Genomic DNA, 19074 nt, shown 5'->3' on the forward strand with positions numbered 1-19074 from the left:
CCTCACTATTTTAAGGGGCAAGTGAAGGACTGGGGGTCAACCAATTCCCTCATTCATTCAGGTGGCACGCCTCCTCACACTGCGAGAAGACGGGGGTTTCTACTCATCAACCACCCATCAGCAGGTGAGTACAACAGGCATTACCCAATGGGAATTAACCCATCATTCACCTGGCTGCCCTTGCTTTTATTTACATAAAGTTGTTCAACGATATATGCAAAATGTGCTACTTCACTCTTTCTTGTTTCCTATTAGTCTAGGCTAGTGCTTAGAGCAAGAGCCCTGGGTTAACAACCAGCAAAGCCTTGTTCAAATCTTGCTACCGCTCCTTGTGATCTTGAGCAAATCAATGAACCCTCCTTGTCTCAGGTACATAATTAGATTGTAAGCCTTCTGTAGACAGGGTAATACCTGAATGTAACTCATCTTGAGCTGCCATTGAAAAAGGTGTGAACTAAATCCAAATAACATGGCTTATGCATAGCTCAAAAAGTTAATTAGCTGTGGCTTTCTTGGGACGTGTTTGGGAAACCTTGAGCTATATTATTCCCTTTAAATCTTCTTTTCATGTTTCTATTGTATGTTCTATACAGTCTGGTTTCCAGCATGTGTGTATATTTCCTTCATTTACAACAATATAATTGTATAAGAATGTTTATATACCAGTATTTTGTTTGTAGTATTGATGACTGTTTATAAAGTTCTTATTGGATATAGTTGTGTGCTCTTCCATCATTATGGCCTTTTGGAACAAGAGAGGTTTGTGTGTGTTTTCAGTATTCACAATTGGGCATGGTGAGAACAGGACTGCTTCAGGGTTTGTTCTCATCAGCAGTCCTGTTCAATTTGTACTTGATTCCTTTGTGTTATTTGTTAAAATCATATGGGGTGTCTATCATGTTTATGCGGCTGATATCCAGTTTATACTTTCATTGGCCATGCCTATTACTACCAATGCTGTTTTTGCTGGTACATTACAGTGTATGAGAAAACACACATTGTTATTGAATGTTTCAAACACAGAATTATTGCTGGTAACATTTCAGCATCTGGATTGCCCTCAGAAGTTTTATCTGGTACTATGGTGAAAATGTCCCCTCAGGTTAATAATGGGCATAGCTGCCGAGAGGAGAGGAGAGGAGGGGAGGGGCCAAAATGGCCCAGGCCTCCAAGGGGGGGGGGGCAAGGCGAGGGGGGCCCGGTGCCGCAGTCCCACCCGCCTTCTGTCATCGACCATCTGCCACCGAGCCGGGCCCCCCTGCATTGAAATCACAGCGCCTCTCACCTCTGTGTGAAAGCGCTGCAGGCAGCAGGGCAGCAGATTGCCTCCCTTTGGGCCTCCTTCCCTCCCTGTGTCCTGTCCTCATCTGACATAATTTCTGTGAGGGTGGGACACAAGGAGGGCCAAAGGGAGGCGATCTGCTGCCCTACTGCCTGCAGCGCCTTCATACGGAGGTGAGGGGTGCTGTGATTTCAATACAGGGGGGCCCGGCCTGGTGGCGGATGGAGGGGGGAGCGGTAGCAAACTTGGGAGGTGGAGGGGCGGCGGGAGCAGAGCCCTTGGGGGCGGCCTTGCCCCGGGCCCAGCCCAGTCTCTCGGCGGTCCTGATCTTGGGGTATTGTTGGATATTTTTTTATCCTTTAGACCACAATTACAGTTGGTGACTTAATAGTCACAAATTAAAATATGATTTATTTTTTAAGTTAAACCCATTGCTGTCAATGACTGATTTCAGGTTGGTTTTGCAATCGCTAGAAAATTGTTTACCTATGACTACCAACATCTTACATACAGTCTTTGTAAGTTATTCAAAACTCTGTGGTCAGATTATTGTTGGGACGCTCTAAATTTGAACATATGACCCCCCCCCCCCCCTCATCTTAGCAAATTACATTGGTTACCGGTAGAATTTGGATAAAGTTTAACTTGCTTTTGTTGGTATATTTGGGGCTGTATCATGATTTTTCTTTATCCTTGTGTAATGATTTACAGTTTTATGTTCCGTGGTGACCCTTGTGTTCTCAGAATGAATGTGAGCTCATTGTACTTGATCCATGATAGCTGCGACTTGAGTGGACTAGAAAAAAATATCTTATCTGTCGCTGGCCACAACTTGTGGAATTTATTGCCTTTAGAGATCAAACCAATAACAAAAAATCCAAAGATCAAAAATAGTCAATCCCAAAGTATAAAAGGTATATTAGATACCTAGAGAATTGCACAATCCTGTAACATTATTTAAAAAAGGGAACAAAGGAGAATTCAGTATAGGCTGTAACCACAGATGAGCTTAATTTCAGTGAGTTTAGCCGAGAAATGGCTCACTTGAAAGCTCTATGCATCTGTGGTTTCCAATCCTGGTCCTGGAGGTACTACTACTACTACTATTTAGCATTTCTATAGCGCTACAAGGCATACGCAGCGCTGCACAAATCTGCACCACCAGCCTTCTGACATTTATTTGATCTATTTATTGGGCTTTATTAATCACCTTTATGAAGAGATTCACCCAAGGCACTGTACAGCATGTACAGTTTAACATAAAGCTTACAATATTGTTAACGGCATAACAATAGTAAAATGACCAAGTATAAACATAAAAACAATAAATGAGATAAACTTGAAAAGGGCAAATTGAAACCTGATAATAGGACAACCATGAAGCAGTATAAAAATATACACGTTTAACAGTACTGATATTCAAATACCAGAGCTATAATACAATGTCAGCATAGTACTAATGAAACATCTAATAAGCACACATTAGAACATTCAAAAAACACAGCTATGATACTAATGCTTTTCTACAACACAGTTTACCATGTAGCTGAGGGGTCAGGTGCAGATATATAGATGGGGGCAAGATGTGTGGTACAGAATCAATTGGGATAAATAAATGGGTGGCTAAACTAAAGGCAAGTTCTTTGTACAGTTAATCAAGATATAAGCAACTGATCTAAGTTATAGTGTGTGTAGCAAGCAAGTCCAGATGCGGAATGAGTGTATAGTCAGTCATAACATAAGAATAGCCATACTGGGTCCAATAGGTCCATCTAGCCCAGTATCCCATTTCCAACAGTGGCCAATCCAGGTCACAAGTACCTGGCAGAAACCCAAATAGTAGCCACATTCCATGCTATGAATCCCAGAGCAAGCAGTGACTTTCCCATGTCTGTTTCTCAATAGCCAACTATGGACTTTTTCTCCAGGAACTTGACATGAAGCATAAGGACCTAAATATTTATACCTCAAAGGAGAGAACCAAGAGACAACCATATACTTCAGAAGAATAAATAATGCAGAATTAGCACACCTTGTTCATCAAAAAGAAAATTCTAGAATGAAAGATTGTGGTATAGGTTTAAAGGGGTAAGACTTTTGGAATTTTTTTTTCTGGAAAAGATGATGGGCAATGAGGGTTGATTTAATTTGATATGTGTATCAGTCACTGACTGCTCATGCTCGCTGTTGGCAAAGAACTGCTGTTTTAAAAGGTATGCAGGGAGGGGGAGGCCTCGATATTAGTGCCAGGCTCGGTGAATCTTGCCCCCCCGTCCCCCCTCCTCAATAACATGTGTTAGTGGTAAAATAACATGTCTTAACAATATCTTGTGCTATTTATCACACACGGATCCCATTTTATGCAATAAGATTTAGGGGCTCTTTTACTAAAGCTTAGCTCACACCAGGAGCGTAGCTAGGTGGGGCCACGGGGGCATGGGCCCCCACAGATTAAGCTCTGGCCCCCTCTACTTTGGATCCCCCGCCGCTGGTGCCGTCCCTCCCCTGTCGCCGCCGCCGCCAGGTACCTTTGCTAGCAGGGGTCCCCAACCCCCACCAGCAGAAGTCTTCAGTGCCTTCGGGGCTACATGCAGGACGTCGGGAGTCAGAAACAGATCATCAGTGAAGGCGCTGGAGTCGACCAACGCTGAAGAAGACTTCGGCTGGCGGGAGTTGGGGACCCCCGCCAGCAAAGGTACCTGGCATCAGTGATGGGGGAGGGTCGGCGGTGGGAGGGTGGTCCAAAGTGGTGGGGGGGGGGTCGGCGACTGGGAGAGGCGGGCTAAACTGTGCCCCCCCACCTCAGGTTCTGGACCCCCTTCCTGCCAAGGTCTTGCTACACCCCTGGCTCACACTAACAGACAGAGCGTGCTAAATACTGCATTTCCTATTTTGTAGCACAGCACATGCTATGTCGGTTAGCATGTGCTAAGCTTTAGTAAAAGGGCCCCTTAGTTACTAATAACTGAGGTTAACAGTAAATTAATAATGTCTTAGTGTTAGCTACACCTCTTAATCCCAGTGTGACTGAGAGATCTCCAGGCTGAATGGTTCCATTGAGCTGCTGAGGAGGAAACAGACTTGTAAAGCACTCTCCTGTGAAAGGAATTTTGTTTAAAGAAGGCGAATGAGTTGAACATTTAATTTTCTTGGAAAAACAAATTGAAATTAATGTCTTGAATTCCAGGGCTTTCCTAGCTCTCCTCCTCCCCCTCTTTACCCCTCCCTCTCCAACAGTACCTTAGTGTGAAAACCCCTCACCACCACCATTACCGCCTACACATCTCGCACCATCACACAACATCAGTTCAGCAGCATCATTTGGGTAGGGGATCTGGATCATCCCACCATGAATTTCAAGGTTCTTCTTGTGGTGTTTTTCTGCATTTTCCTTCTGATCTTAGGTAAGTCTTTTGTTTTTGTTTCTCTGCCAACACCCCCCCCCCCCACCCCCAACAGATAGATTTTTTTTCCTGATCCAGAGAGTTATGCACATTCCATCCTGTTTGCACACAAGGGGAGCTTTGTTGGCGTGTGGCATAATGATAAAGCATCCCATAGACAGATCATATAACATCAACTGGGTCTCCAGAGCTGCCACATGAAAAATCAGGTGTCCTGTCAGTCACAGGTTGACACTGCAATCTTTTGGCAATAAATGTTTGGTGTGCCACAAGTCTGGTTGAGCCAAAATCAGAACAGCTAAATACTCAACCAAGTAGAAAGTAACTCCCCTAGCCCCATTTTACACCCCTTCCTCCAGTGGTAATTTTCTAACCAGAAAGGTATACGGTTGGGGGTCAGTGGAGGTTCTCGTCTTCCACTCTAGGTGCAATGGGGAAAAGAAAGCAAATTCAGTCAATGACAAGTTCTGGATGAGTGACCTGGTGTCAAATGATCACTATGTTCCTCCCCCCCTCCACCTCCTCTTCTTTGGTCAAAGAACAGACACTACAGAATAGAATGAAGTAGGCAAAAGATCAGTCTGCTTTCACCTCCAGAAGAAGCCTGAATTTTAATATTTTCAGGTTAAAGAGACCAAATTTTCAAACAACCCACGTAGTTGAAACGATGTACATTAGCTGAATTTTCAAAGATAAATTATGCAGGTACTCTCCCTATAAAAATGTGTGTCCAGTACATGCTTTATAACTTCACTTGGGGTCCGTAACTGCTCTTTTGTGCCCATGGCCAGAAGGGGTAAAATGGTGTATGTAGTTATGAAAATATCCTGTATGCATTTTATTTTTCAGCCCCTTTTTAATGCACCTAAAAGTGTGAACCTTGCATATACTTTTAACTGCATTTCAACTGGGCAATTTACAACCAGGATAATTCATCTTGGTAATTGCTATTTAGAGGTAAACAGCTTTGAAAATTGCTCTCTTTCCTTGTATTCTAAAAATGGCACCCAGAATTGCATGCCCAAATTTAGGTGCATGCCCAAGATGCATACACAAATTACTTGAGTAACAAGCCCTTAACTATCAATAATTGGGTGCCAACAATCAATAATTGAAGTTAATTGGTGCTCCTTGAAATTTGCACATGCATCTGGCTGCGTTATTCTAAAAAGGCATGGTGTCTAACTCTACTTAGTGCATAACTCAAAAGGGGGTGTGGTCATGGACATTCCAAAAAGTTGCACGTATAGTTACAGAACACAGCCTCAGCATGCTTAACTTTGGCACCAGCATTTACACTAGGATTCAGCAGGCGTAAGTCTGGCACCTAAAGTTAGGTGTTAGAATTGGCACTAAGTACAATTCTATAAAGGGCACCGTTTTTTTCGGCACCCACTTTTTAGCACCATTTATAGAATTTTCCCCTTAATGTGCAAGGAGTGGAGGAGTGGCCTAACGGTTAGTGTAGCAGGTTGCAGAGCAGGGAAACTGGGTTCAATTCCCGCTGCTGCCTGACAGTCAGCAGTGGGTTGAGATCCTGAGGAATTGGGTTCAATTTCTTCTGCAGCTCCGTGTGACCCTGGGCAAGTCACACAACCCAGTCTTTCCCCAGGTACAATATGTAACTTGGATTGTGAGCTTATTAGGGACAGTGTAAAGTACCTGTAACAGAAATTGTAAACCCATAGTCACCTCAGGGATCAATTGTGGTATATCAAGTGCTATAAAAAACCAAACAAACAGGCTACCATGTAACTGCGTTAAGGCGTTTTGCGGTAGTTTGTTTGTTTCCACATGTTAAACTGCAGTTACTGAATTTTTCTGTCAGGGGCATGTCAGAGAGTGGGTGTAGAAGTGTTAGCCAGCTAGCATGTTAGATTAACGGGGGACCATTACCTCTTCCTAAATAGGAGGCAATAAGCGCTTCTGTATTAACTGGGAGAAGGTACCGCACATTAATCCGAATGTGACCTGCAATAAAAAAATAGCAGGAATGCCCCTTCTTGATGCAACCCTAGTTTTGGGCTTGCCACGCATTAATACCCCACATTATAGCACATTAAGCCCAAAACATTTTTGTAGAAGGGCCCCTTTATCTCCTTTTGCCTCAGATGCTCACTTAGGGGACCCTTTACAAAGGCATATAAGGGCTTACACGCGTCCAGGGCATGCCAAATCAGCATTACCGCCTGGCTACCTGATGCCCTGGGTGGCAATTCTGAATTTGGCATGCGCTGAAAACACGTAGTAAAAAAATATTTTCTGTTTTCTACCACGTGGCGCTTATCTGGTGGTAAACAGCAGTGGACGCATTCTGCATGCCTACTGCTCAGGTAGTGTGTGAGACCTTACCATTAAATCAATGGGTGGTGGTAAGGTCTCAGGCCAAAAATGGATGCAAGCTGGTATTTATTTTGCCGCACGTCCATTTTCTGGCCCCTTAAAAAAAGGCCCTTTATTTAGGACGTGGCAAAAACTGGTCAAAAGATGCGCTCGCACTGCCGCAGACCACTTTTTTCCGTGTCTTAGTAAAAGGGCCCCAAGATTGTAAGCATATTGGGGAAGGGTCATTTCACCCCTGAATTCTAATAATGCTGTAAGATGCCTTTTAGCATCATTTAGATGGTCAGTTAAAAATTCAAAACATGGATGCATTTGACTTTTAACTATATACAGTAGGAAGGTTTCTCTTTTTTGTTTCAGTTGAATGTGAGAAGAGGCCTTACAAAACGAAAGCAAAGAAGATGCCAAAGGAGACCAAGGGAAGTGCTGCTTACCCTCACAGGTCTTCAAGCCAAAAACTCAAACACTCAGCCACAAAGCCTAAGCCCATAGGAAAGCCAAATGTCAGAGCCAGCCACGGGCCCCAAGCAGAGACCATCCTGACTCGAGTGGTTCAGAGAGGCCAGTTCCGGCAGGTGGGTGACACGGTGATAGAGAGAGCAGGAAGGCCAGTGGAACTGCGCTGCAAAGGTCGCTCTATTCGCTGGAGATACCCTGCCTACCTGCAGGAGGATAATGAGGGGAGGCTCAGGTAAGTAAAGACACTACAGTAACGATACCAGTCTGCTAGGCACAATTTTCATTCAACTAAGTGGATCAAGGTGGTGGTCGCTTTCAGATTTTCACAGTTTTCTATTCTCCTTACCCTTTTCATGTCCTTTGCCGAGCATCACTGTGAAGAGTTTTTCATGTTCTGCAGCAGCATCTTTTTTTGGCCATTGCATGCATGCTGTGTGTGTGTGTGTGTTTTTTTTTTTTCCTTCCCTCCAGAATCAGACACTTCGACAAGCACAGTCAGCTGACAGTGGTAAATTCTAAAGCTGCTGATACCGGAGAATACAGCTGTGGTTCATACTGGTGCGAAGGTGGTAACTGCCAGGAGGGGAAGGAACGGCTTGCCAAAACCTTCATCTTTTTCACAGGTGTGGCGTGGGTGTGTGATTGTTCAGTGGAAAGATTTGCATTCTGTTGTCTTAGCTCTTGAACCAGTAATGCTAAGTTAAAAAAAAAATTAGACAAAATGTTGCTTCTGTTACAGTTTGAAAATCAAGAACAGCATGTTGGAAGTAAAAGCCAAGAGCTGGGTGAAGGTAGTTATGTGGTGAATATGTGCAGAACTGCCAAGCGACCCAGTTCCTGGACCAGAGGGAATCTTGTGGCCCCTCCTATTTTATGAACCAGAGTTGCACTCCTGCTACCTCCAGTTTTACTGAAAAAGAAAAGAAGAAAAAAGCAGCAAATCAGCTGAGCTGAGCCACACAGCTAGTAGTAGTTCCACAGCAATGAGACATTCATTTTCCACATATGCATCTAAGGGAGTTCACCTTTGGGAGCTCTTGAAGGAATTATTTCTTTTTTCTGCTGCAGCCATCTCATATCGACGAAATTGACGCACTAAGGGGTCCTTTTACTAAGGTACACTAACAGATTTAGTGTGCGCTAATGATAACATGTCCTTAGGCATATAATGGGTGTTTTATTATTTAGCGCATGCTAATCAGCATGCCTTAGTAAAAGGACCCCTAAATTCCACCAAGTTAATATCTAGCACAATTTTATTCTTCCATTTGGGTACAAATCAGTTTAATATCAATGATATCGGAAAAGAAAACCAGTGTGATTTTAGCTTTACTCCATCGTGCCTTAAACCCCAAATCCCTCCAAATTATAATCTCATATGTTACATAACTCTTCCTTTATACTAAGCAGGGGTATAGCCAGACAGCAGATTTTGGGTGGGCCTAGGCAAAAGTGGGTAGGCACCAAGTGTTCTCCCCCCAACACCAAAAAAATATCTCAGATGGTGGGAAAATATTTCTCTTCACCTTGGCAGTCTGCAGCAAGCATGCTCTGAAAACTGAGCATGCGCAGGTGCCACTGTCGTGGATAGCAGTGTTTTTGTTACCATCAGGGGGAAGTCTTCAGCTGCCCGAGCTAAATGTGTGGTACTGTTGGGTGGGCCTGAACCCTAACTGGGCGGGCCTCGGCCCATCCAGGCCCAGCTGTGGCTACGCCACTGATACTAAGACTAGTGGAACCATGCCCATTTCCTCAACAATGAAACAGGCCCTAGGAAGGCTGTCATGTAAGCTTTTTTTTTTTCTCTCCCCTGCCCTCCCCTCCATGTCCAGCGATTCTCTCCTCTACTGTCCTCCCATCCCATCCATGTCCATCAATTCTCCTCTGCCCTGCATTCCCCTTCCCTTCCCTTCCTCCCTCCCTCCCCCTCGATGTCCTGCGATTCTCTCCTCCCCTCGATTTGTACCTGAACTTGTACCTGAACGTTCTCTGGCTGGTTGGTGCTGGCTTCCATTCCTGACGTCAGCTCGCCTCCAGCATTCCCTTCCCTCTCACTGTTCTGCCCTCTGACATCATTACGTCTTGACGCGAGGGCGGGACAGTGAGGGGGATTGGAATGCTGGAGGCTGGCTGATGTCAGAAGATGTTACGAACCCAGGCAGCCACACATGGAACGTTGGAGGTGCAAATTATTATATAGGATACGAGAGATACACTTCCAGATTGTAAACCAAAAGTGGGAGAACTGACCAAATGTGAATAACATAGGTTCTAATGTACTTTTACACAGATATCTGTGTCTGTAGTGCTGAACATAATTTGTATTGTCTGCATTGGTAACTTTCATGCTGAAAATGCATATTTGCCTGCATTTATGAGCCATTTGATGCTTGATTCTGGTTTCTTAGAAACTATAATTAATTGTCTTAGGGCCCTTTTACTAAGCCGTGTAAGCGTCTATGCGCGCTCAGCACATGTCAGTTTGGAGTTACCGCCTGTCTACCACGTGGCTCTTGCGGTAATATCATTTTTGGCGTGTGTCTGATATGAGCGTCTGAAAAATAATGTTTATTTTCTGGTGCGCGTCTCCTTCGCACGCCAAGCGGCATTTGGCACATGTAGGTCATTACTGCCTGGTTAATGCGTGAGACCTTACCGCTAAGTCAATGGCTGGCGTTAAGGTCTCAGACTTAAAATGGACGCGAGCCAATATTTATTTTGCTGCATGTCCATTTTCGGCAAAAATAAATAAAAGGCATTTTTTGCAGGCACACTGAAAAATGGATCTGTGTGTGCCCAAAACACACACCTACACTACCGCAGGGCCATTTTTCAGTGCATCTTAGTAAATGGACCCCATATTTTTAGGGGATTAGTTCTATAACTTGGTGTCAAGACTTAGGTGCTAAAATGAGGCGCATTTTGTACCACTTCCATTGCACTGTTCCCAGCTGAGCAGGAGTCCTCCACCTATAGTCCTGCCAGTAGAGGGTGCTGTTTCACTATCACATTTTCAGTAGTGAGAGACAGGTAAGCTCTGCATGACTCAGGGAACCTGCCTGCCCCTACTGATGGAAGATACAATATTGAAGCACTGCCCCCCCACCCCACTGGCAACAATGCAGTTGGAGGACGCCTGCCCAGCTTAGAGGGAACAGTGGTTCAAAGGTACACCAATATTATTAGCGGGTACTAGTGGAAATTCACTTTGGCTCAACCACCTATGTCATCTCAATAGTATTCTATAAGTTGTGCACGTCACCTTGCAAAATTCACTGATCCGCCCACATTAATACCCCTTACAATTGCACTCTGTGAGTTTAGCTTAGCACTTACGCAGGTAATTGCCAATCATTCGTGCAATCATGGGCTTAAGTGGTAGTATTCTAAAAATCTGTGCATACTATTGGTACCTGCATTTAGTCTCCCTTTACAGAACTGCCTGTTAAACCTTTTCCCCCTTAGACACTAAATAGTGTTACAACAGGACACCTGACACCTCTCTAATTTTTATTTTAAAATGTATTTTTCCCTGCCAGCTTTTTGCCAGGACAAGAAATATAATTGCCAAGGATGATTGCCAATGGGATGAGTTGCATTGGAAATGGTTCAAGATAGAAAGATATTTATTTTAATTATGACGTATATCCCACATTATCCCAAGTAATTAGAATTCAATGTGGTTTACAGTAAAGAAATATTATAGTAAACATACAGTAATTCATAGTACATTACATTCAATATGGAAGTCCAGAGTAAGTTGTGGGCGAGCATATAAATTAAGTGTAAAATAGTTAACAGGTAGAAGGATAAAGGTACAGAATAATGCATAGTTTATATTTGAGTTGAATTAGAACTGAGATTCCAATAAGATTCCAATGACAGGAACGTTTTGAAAAGGAATTATTTCAGAATTTTACAGAATATCAAGTAATCTTGTTGACAGCTTATTGTTTTCGGCAGAGAGAGAAAATGATAGCAGCTAAAGATCATATAGCCTATACAGTGTGCCCACCCATATCAGCTTATCGCCCATCCATATCAACTGTTGTCCATCCATATCGACTATTCAAGAAAGCAGGGGACAAGCATAGAGGATCTCTAAAAGAGGGGAAGGGCTAGTAGAGCTTAGACCAGCTCTTCCCCCTCCTTTAGAGATCCTCTGTGCTTGTCCCCTGCTTTCTTGAATTCAGATACAGTCCTCACCTCTACCATCTCCATCGGGAGGCTGTTCCATGCATTTGCCACCCTTTCCATAAAGAAATATTTCCTTAGGTTACTCCTGAGTCTATACCCTTTCACCTTAATCCTATGCCTCCTCCTTCCAAAGCTTTCTTTCAAATGAAGGAGGCCCCCCTCCTGTGCATTTATACCATGGAGGTATTTTAAATGTCTCCATTATATCTCCCCTTTCATGCTTTTCTTCCAAAATACACATATTGAGATCTTTAAGTCTGCTTTATGATGAAGACAAACATTTTAGTAGCCGCCATCTGGACCAGCTCCATCCTGTTTATATCTTTTTGAAGGGGAAAATGTTGTCTCGCTATTCTTACCTGTGAAAAAAGTCAGGTCTGGCAAGCTTTCAAGCAATTGATGAGCAAAAATAGCGGTTATAAGAAAAAATGTGTTTTGTGCTAAAGATCCTTTCAGTTCTAGTATCTGGTAAAGTATTATTTTTGTATCCAACAGATATAACAAAGTTAAAAAATAAAAAAACATAAATTATAATAAAAAGTAAAAAATAAAGGAAGAATTAGACTGGAGGTTTTTAGACCAGTGAAGGAGCTCACTCGGTGGTTGTATGGCTAAATCCATGCTCAAACTCTGGAATAGCATACTGAGCACATGAGGTCTTTTCCTCCTACAATCAAGCCTACTTGACTCAAATACATTGGGAAAGTAGTATTTTTGCAATTTGACTGAAAGAATAATAAAGGGCAGGTGATAAAGATCTCTACTTTTGTGGTTTCTGATGTAACTAGAACTCTTCTACTTTCTATGAAACTTCAAGCTCTATTCTTAAAAAAACAGATGAAAATCTAATGCTGTAGGGGTGGACGTAATGAAGCTCTCTCCTTTCCCTTCCCTGGTCATAGATCTCCAGGAACTCTTTGTACCAACTGAAGATTACTATGAAGTGGTACAGCTGCGGTCAAACCAACCAGCCCTCTTGCCATGTCAGGTCACCAACCCATTGGCCAAGGTGACACTGCACCGCGAGTTCCCTCCTGAAGAGGTCACTGTCAATGGAGTAGAGATATCTTTTGATGCAAAGAAAGGATTTGTCATATACCATCCCAAGCCTTCGCATGCTGGATCTCTGTTTTGCATGGCAGAACGCAATGGCCTACGTCAGATCTCCACCAAATACATGGCGATCTATATCAACTGTGAGTAACTTCCTCTGCAAAGTACACACTGAATTTAACCCAATAGTGAACAGTGACCTTAGTATAACAATCCCATAAAAGGCTTTTCAGACCTACTTTCTCATAACTATAAATTACTGGGGTATTTATCTAACATTTACGTCTCTCAAGTTAGACTAAGTTCTACAAAGGAAATGGAGACCACGCTTTTACCCAAACACAGTATATATGATAAAAACTTATGAATGCAAAAATTTAAAAACTCATAAAACATATATTAAATGTGATTGGTGCTCAGTGAAAACATGTTGAGCCCTCATTGTGAAAAACAGCATACTGGCATCATCGCACCCAAAGAAAAATATTCAAGAAATTTCTTATGCTTCACCACTGTAAATAACATTAGTCTTTTACAATGAAAGTTCCACACTTATCTGAATTAGGCTTCCTCTGGGTATACAGATGACCACAATCGCTCAAAATATTCTCAAACCACTGTGATGTGTTAAAGCATTCTATGTTGTTATACAAAAAAATCTCTTCATCCTTTCTTCAAAGTTCCACTTAAGCATAGAAATCAGTATTTGTTCTCTCAACAATTCTGCTTATTCAATACAATCTGTCACAAAAGTTCCACTCTTTCTTATAGCCATATGCAATGCTGTACCCTACATGTTAAGTTAAGCAACCGCTTTAATCATCAATTTGGGATACATTTGCATATGTGGCATTATGGGTGCATACCCTCACATTTAAGTGCCATATTCATTTGCTGCCTTTACTGTGAATGATACTTGTACATTTGATCTCGGTTCTCCAATGGTAAATGATGTTGCATAAACTCAGTTTACAAGCCTTTTCCCCTCTTAAGCCTAATGTGTGTTTGCATTTTTTTTCTTCTCCTGCAGACCCTTCATCAGCCCCCAAAGCTATAGTTAAAGCCTCTGTGAGCGCCGTCCGTGCTGGAGGCAACTTCATCGTGACCTGCACTGTTCTTGGAGAGCCAGAGATCAATGTGGAGTTTACCTGGGATTATCCAGGAGAGCAGGTGGGTGTGAAAGAGTTTGGCAAAGCATTTTGGTGCTTTTCAAAGAGGGATGAAAATACTGTAGCAGCGATTCAATCCATTCATCTGTCTGCTGGCACCAAATTTCATCACTAGGGGGAAGATAGAGCATGGGCTTGACATTTACGTTACTGAAAATGATGCCAATCTGGTAAGGGTGTGGGTCATTTCCAATGGGTCCAAAGTTGAAAAGGGTTAAATACGTGCACTAGAATTATTTCATGTTTCCTTTTTTAAAGAGCTACTTAAAGGGGAAGAGGAAAAGAACTAGGTTTGCCTGCAAAAAATATAATTAGTTAAAAGCAAACCATAGTGTTCAATGAAAAGTCATACCTTTTATAAGGTTAATCCATGTTAACTTTCATGACCACCATGGTCTCTACTAAAGGCAATGGCTTCTAGTACTGACCTTGTAGTAAGAGTAATTGTTATTGTGCAATAATTTTCTATTGTATACAAAACCCAACCAAGGAGTAAAAGCAACGAAACACTTTTTTTTCTGGGACTTATTCTAGTTAATATCTTGGGAAGAGGATATGGGAAGAGGGAGTGGGCCATCCATATTAGCATTCACTGATATTTTTAACCCATAATTGCTGGGAAGTTTAATTCGTGCAAAGTAACAAATACTTGCTTTTTGTTATTTCCAAATGCATCTGAAAATTATTTGAATTTCAGAGTAGACCATGATTTCCCTCATGTTCTTCTGAGTCCTATATTTTTAGACTTGGACAAGTCCCTGGCTCCTGGCTGGTTAAATAAGCTTAAGCCAGCTAAATGCTAATATTCAGCTCAAGATAGCTGACTATCTTGGCTGAATATTAGCACTATATAGCGCGCCTAGAGATCTGCGCCAAAATCAGTACGGATTCTATAACAACACACGCAACGTAATTGGCTTAACAAGCTTAGCAAATGAGCATTGATAACAGCACTTAAGCAATAATGAGCACTAACTGGCGCTAATTAAAATTTAGGCGCATAACTCACTAAGCGTATTCTGTAACGAAGTGTGCTGAACTTCTAACACACACACAGGCAAAAAGGAGCATGACTATGGGTGGGGAAATTGGCATTTCTTGGGTGTTCTGAAATTTACGCACCTAGTTATAAAACATGGCCCAGAGTGCCTAAATCTAAGCACTGGGATTTACGTCACATTTTCATTGGTGTAAATGGATGCACATAGATTTAGGAGCCGAGATATCAACTAAGCGTATTCTATAATCGGCGCCTAAATCTAGGCTTCGATTATAGAGTACGCTTAGCAGGCACTGATTTCAGTGCCGATTTTTTAGGTGCCATATATAGAATCTCCTCCTAAGTGGCTAGCTCGGTCACCGGCTACGTCATGTGACCTAGCTGGTTAGCACCAATATTCATCAGCTGACCGACTAAGTTTAGCAGCCAGATAGAACTATATAAGTAACAGGTCTATCTTTGGTCACTATAACTAAGATGGCCAGCTGACGAATATTTGCTTAATTGGCTATGTTCACAGCGGTAAAAAAAAAAAAAAAGTGGAAATTCAATGCTGGTTGCTGGATATGGCTTGGCATTGAATTTCCAGGTTCACCGCCAACTGAGGGAGTTAGCCAGGCTGCTTCCTGCAGTCTGAATATCGGCATCTGTATACTCAGCTGGCAAATGCATACGTTTATTTTATTTATTTATTGCATTTGTATCCCACATTTTCCCACATATTTGCAGGCTCAATGTGGCTTACATAGTACCATGGTGGCGATCGCCAGTTCCGGTATAACAGATACAGAGTGATATTGTAGAAGGTTCATGTTTAGCTGCATTGGGCCTGTTTGGATTTATTTTATTTATTTATTTAGATTTTGCTCACACCTTTTTTCAGTAGTAGCTCAAGGTGAGTTACATTCAAGTATACTGGATATTTCTCTGTCACAGAAGGGCTCACAATCTAATTTGGATGGGCTGCATAATACAGAAACTATCCCTATCCTTCTAAAGTTCTGTTGATGTTTTAACATTGAAGCATGGAAAACAATGTAAACATGTGGATTTCCTGGTTGCCTTTATTAAATTACTGGTGAGCTTTTATTAAATTACTGGTGCATGAATTAATAATGTTTGAACCAGGAAATAAACTGTAAAGCTGTTCATTTGGTGAGAACTGTGTTGAATAAGACATTGGGGATGACATTGGGGATGACCCGCAGGGGTCTGTGCTGGGTCCGTTGCTTTTTAATGTATTTATAAATGACCTAGAGATGGGAATAACTAGTGAGGTAATTAAATTCGCCGATGACACAAAATTATTCAGGGTCGTCAAGTCGCAGGAGGAATGTGAACGATTACAGGAGGACCTTGCGAGACTGGGAGAATGGGCGTGCAAGTGGCAGATGAAGTTCAATGTTGACAAGTGCAAAGTGATGCATGTGGGTAAGAGGAACCCGAATTATAGCTACGTCTTGCAAGGTTCCGCGTTAGGAGTTACGGATCAAGAAAGGGATCTGGGTGTCGTCGTCGATGATACGCTGAAACCTTCTGCTCAGTGTGCTGCTGCGGCTAGGAAAGCGAATAGAATGTTGGGTGTTATTAAGAAGGGTATGGAGTCCAGGTGTGCGGATGTTATAATGCCGTTGTATCGCTCCATGGTGCGACCGCACCTGGAGTATTGTGTTCAGTACTGGTCTCCGTATCTCAAAAAAGATATAGTAGAATTGGAAAAGGTACAGCGAAGGGCGACGAAAATGATAGTGGGGATGGGACGACTTTCCTATGAAGAGAGGCTGAGAAGGCTAGGGCTTTTCAGCTTGGAGAAGAGACGGCTGAGGGGAGATATGATAGAAGTGTATAAAATAATGAGTGGAATGGATCGGGTGGATGTGAAGCGACTGTTCACGCTATCCAAAAATACTAGGACTAGAGGGCATGAGTTGAAGCTACAGTGTGGTAAATTTAAAACGAATCGGAGAAAATTTTTCTTCACCCAACGTGTAATTAGACTCTGGAATTCATTGCCGGAGAACGTGGTACGGGCGGTTAGCTTGACGGAGTTTAAAAAGGGGTTAGATAGATTCCTAAAGGACAAGTCCATAGACCGCTATTAAATGGACTGGAAAAATTCCTCATTTTTAGGTATAACTTGTCTGGAATGTTTTTACGTTTGGGGAGCGTGCCAGGTGCCCTTGACCTGGATTGGCCACTGTCGGTGACAGGATGCTGGGCTAGATGGACCTTTGGTCTTTCCCAGTATGGCACTACTTATGTACTTATGTACTTATGTACTTACATTTTATTTATTTATTTAGATTTTGCTCACACCTTTTTCAGTAGTAGCTCAAGGTGAGATACATTCAGGTACACTGGGTATTTCTCTGTCCCTGGAGGGCTCACAATTTAAGTTTGTACCTGAGGCAATGGAGGGTTAAGTGATCTGCCCAAGATCACAAGGAGCAGCAGTGGGATTTGAACCAGTCACCTCTGGATGTCAAGACCAGTGCTCTAACCACTAGGCCACTCCTCCACTCCATCCCTGTTATCAGAGGACTCACTGTCTCAGCCCTACACAGTGTTATATTAGACAGTTACTTACAGTAGGTTTGTTGGTTTTCCTAATCATTTCTCTAAGAACGTTTGATAATGGACTATAGTGGTTGGGTAATTTTGCATTGATGTTTTTATACAATATTCATTGCAGTAGTATTCATTCCCAGTATTGGGGTACTAAAATGCTAATATTTCTCTCAATTAAACTTTAAAATGGGAATTGTTGAACTAGAAGCTGGGGCCTGACTATGTCTTTGGATGATATCGTTTCTTTTTGGATTTCATCCTTCCAGATCGGGCGTCCCCCCTATGTCCGTGAGAGCACAGACCTGGTGCGGCGAGGTGGACAGGTTCAGCAGGAGTCCCAGAGCATTCTCTATGTGGATGAGGCCCGTGCTGTGGATGAGGGGACATACACTTGCAATGCCCAGAACCTCCAGGGCACAACAGCTGTCTCTACCCTTGTCACCGTTCTGCCATCAACCCCAACTATGAGGAGAGAAAGGCCCAAGAAACAACAAAGGCCAGGGCTGTAGTTCATCAGAATCAGAATGACTTCCAAATATCTTGTGGAATAAGAAGGGTGGCTGGCATCATTTTTAGAAATTTCCTGTAAGAGTGGCCTAGTCATTGGAGCAATGGGATGGAAAGCAGAAAGACCGGGATTCTCCCACCAATGCTCCGTATGACCTTTAGCAACCCATGTTATCTCCCATTGCCTTAAGTACTTGCTTGGATTGTAAGTTCTTTTGGCAGGGACTTATCATACCTGAATTTTACTGCATTGTACAGCGCTGAGTGTGTAAGAGCAATATAAAAATGTTAGTCTTTGTGCTGGATTTTGTTTTGGTGTTTTTTATTGGGACTTAGTACGTTCTGTGAGTTGTATACCAATGTGGATGATTGATGACTGGGGTGGCAGTATGCAATATTTGTAAATTTAAATCATAAATACTATGCTCTGTTGTAAGGTCTGAATTCATTTTAACATAGAAACAGAGAAAATGATGTTAGATATTTCCTAACCAGTCTGCCCATCCATACCAACTAATTAGCTCTATAGTCTTTTCCTCTCCTTCAGGGATCCTCTGTGCTTGAAGCAGTGCCCCTGCTGGTAGCAATACAGTTGGAGGACTCCTGCTTAACTTAAAGGGGAACAGTGCTGGGCTAAATGGACCCTTGGTGTAGCCCAATAGGACAACTTTTATGTTCTTGTGTACCTATATGAGTACTCCCAATAGGTTGTTTTCAGGATGTTAAGTTTTCAGGATGTACATTTATATACAATGAATGTACTCAGCATGCAAATCTCTCTCTTCCACATTCCTGACCCTCTGATGGTCTATGAGAACTGTGGTTGAAGATTACTGACCTAGCACAAAGCTTTCTTTTTAACATTATTCTCTCCCTTCTCCTCAGCCTCAATTCTAGGAGAGAACCAGGACCCAAGGGCATCAAGAGTCTATGATGCACAAACACACACATGGCAACAACAAACAATTCAAGTAAAGTACTCTGATTTTTATTCACTGCCTTCTTCCAGAATAATATGGTAGACTTGTTACCTGTTGCATGCCATTGCATTTGTCTCTTTTCACACATACACATACTAACATTTGCTATACT

At 42.5% G+C, this 19074-nt stretch overlaps 1 protein-coding gene across 2 annotated transcripts; it reads left to right on the plus strand.

Moving 5' to 3' along the window:
- The first annotated feature begins 229 nt into the window (after positions 1-229).
- Positions 230-18663, plus strand: LOC115476567 (platelet-derived growth factor receptor-like protein). Of its 2 annotated transcripts, none has more exons than XM_030212997.1 (6): positions 230-369; positions 7390-7720; positions 7960-8111; positions 12588-12881; positions 13769-13908; positions 17742-18663. In XM_030212997.1, exons 2-6 carry the CDS (start codon positions 7431-7433, stop codon positions 17982-17984), a joined length of 1119 nt encoding a protein of 372 aa, XP_030068857.1. In that variant the 5' UTR covers positions 230-369; positions 7390-7430; the 3' UTR covers positions 17985-18663. The 2 variants fall into 2 exon arrangements, with proteins under 2 accessions (XP_030068857.1, XP_030068856.1); XM_030212996.1 differs by lacking the exon at positions 230-369 and adding an exon at positions 4518-4686.
- The last annotated feature ends 411 nt before the right edge of the window (positions 18664-19074 follow it).

This window comes from Microcaecilia unicolor, chromosome 8 (genome assembly GCF_901765095.1).
Source record: "Microcaecilia unicolor chromosome 8, aMicUni1.1, whole genome shotgun sequence".
NCBI lineage: Eukaryota > Metazoa > Chordata > Amphibia > Gymnophiona > Siphonopidae > Microcaecilia > Microcaecilia unicolor.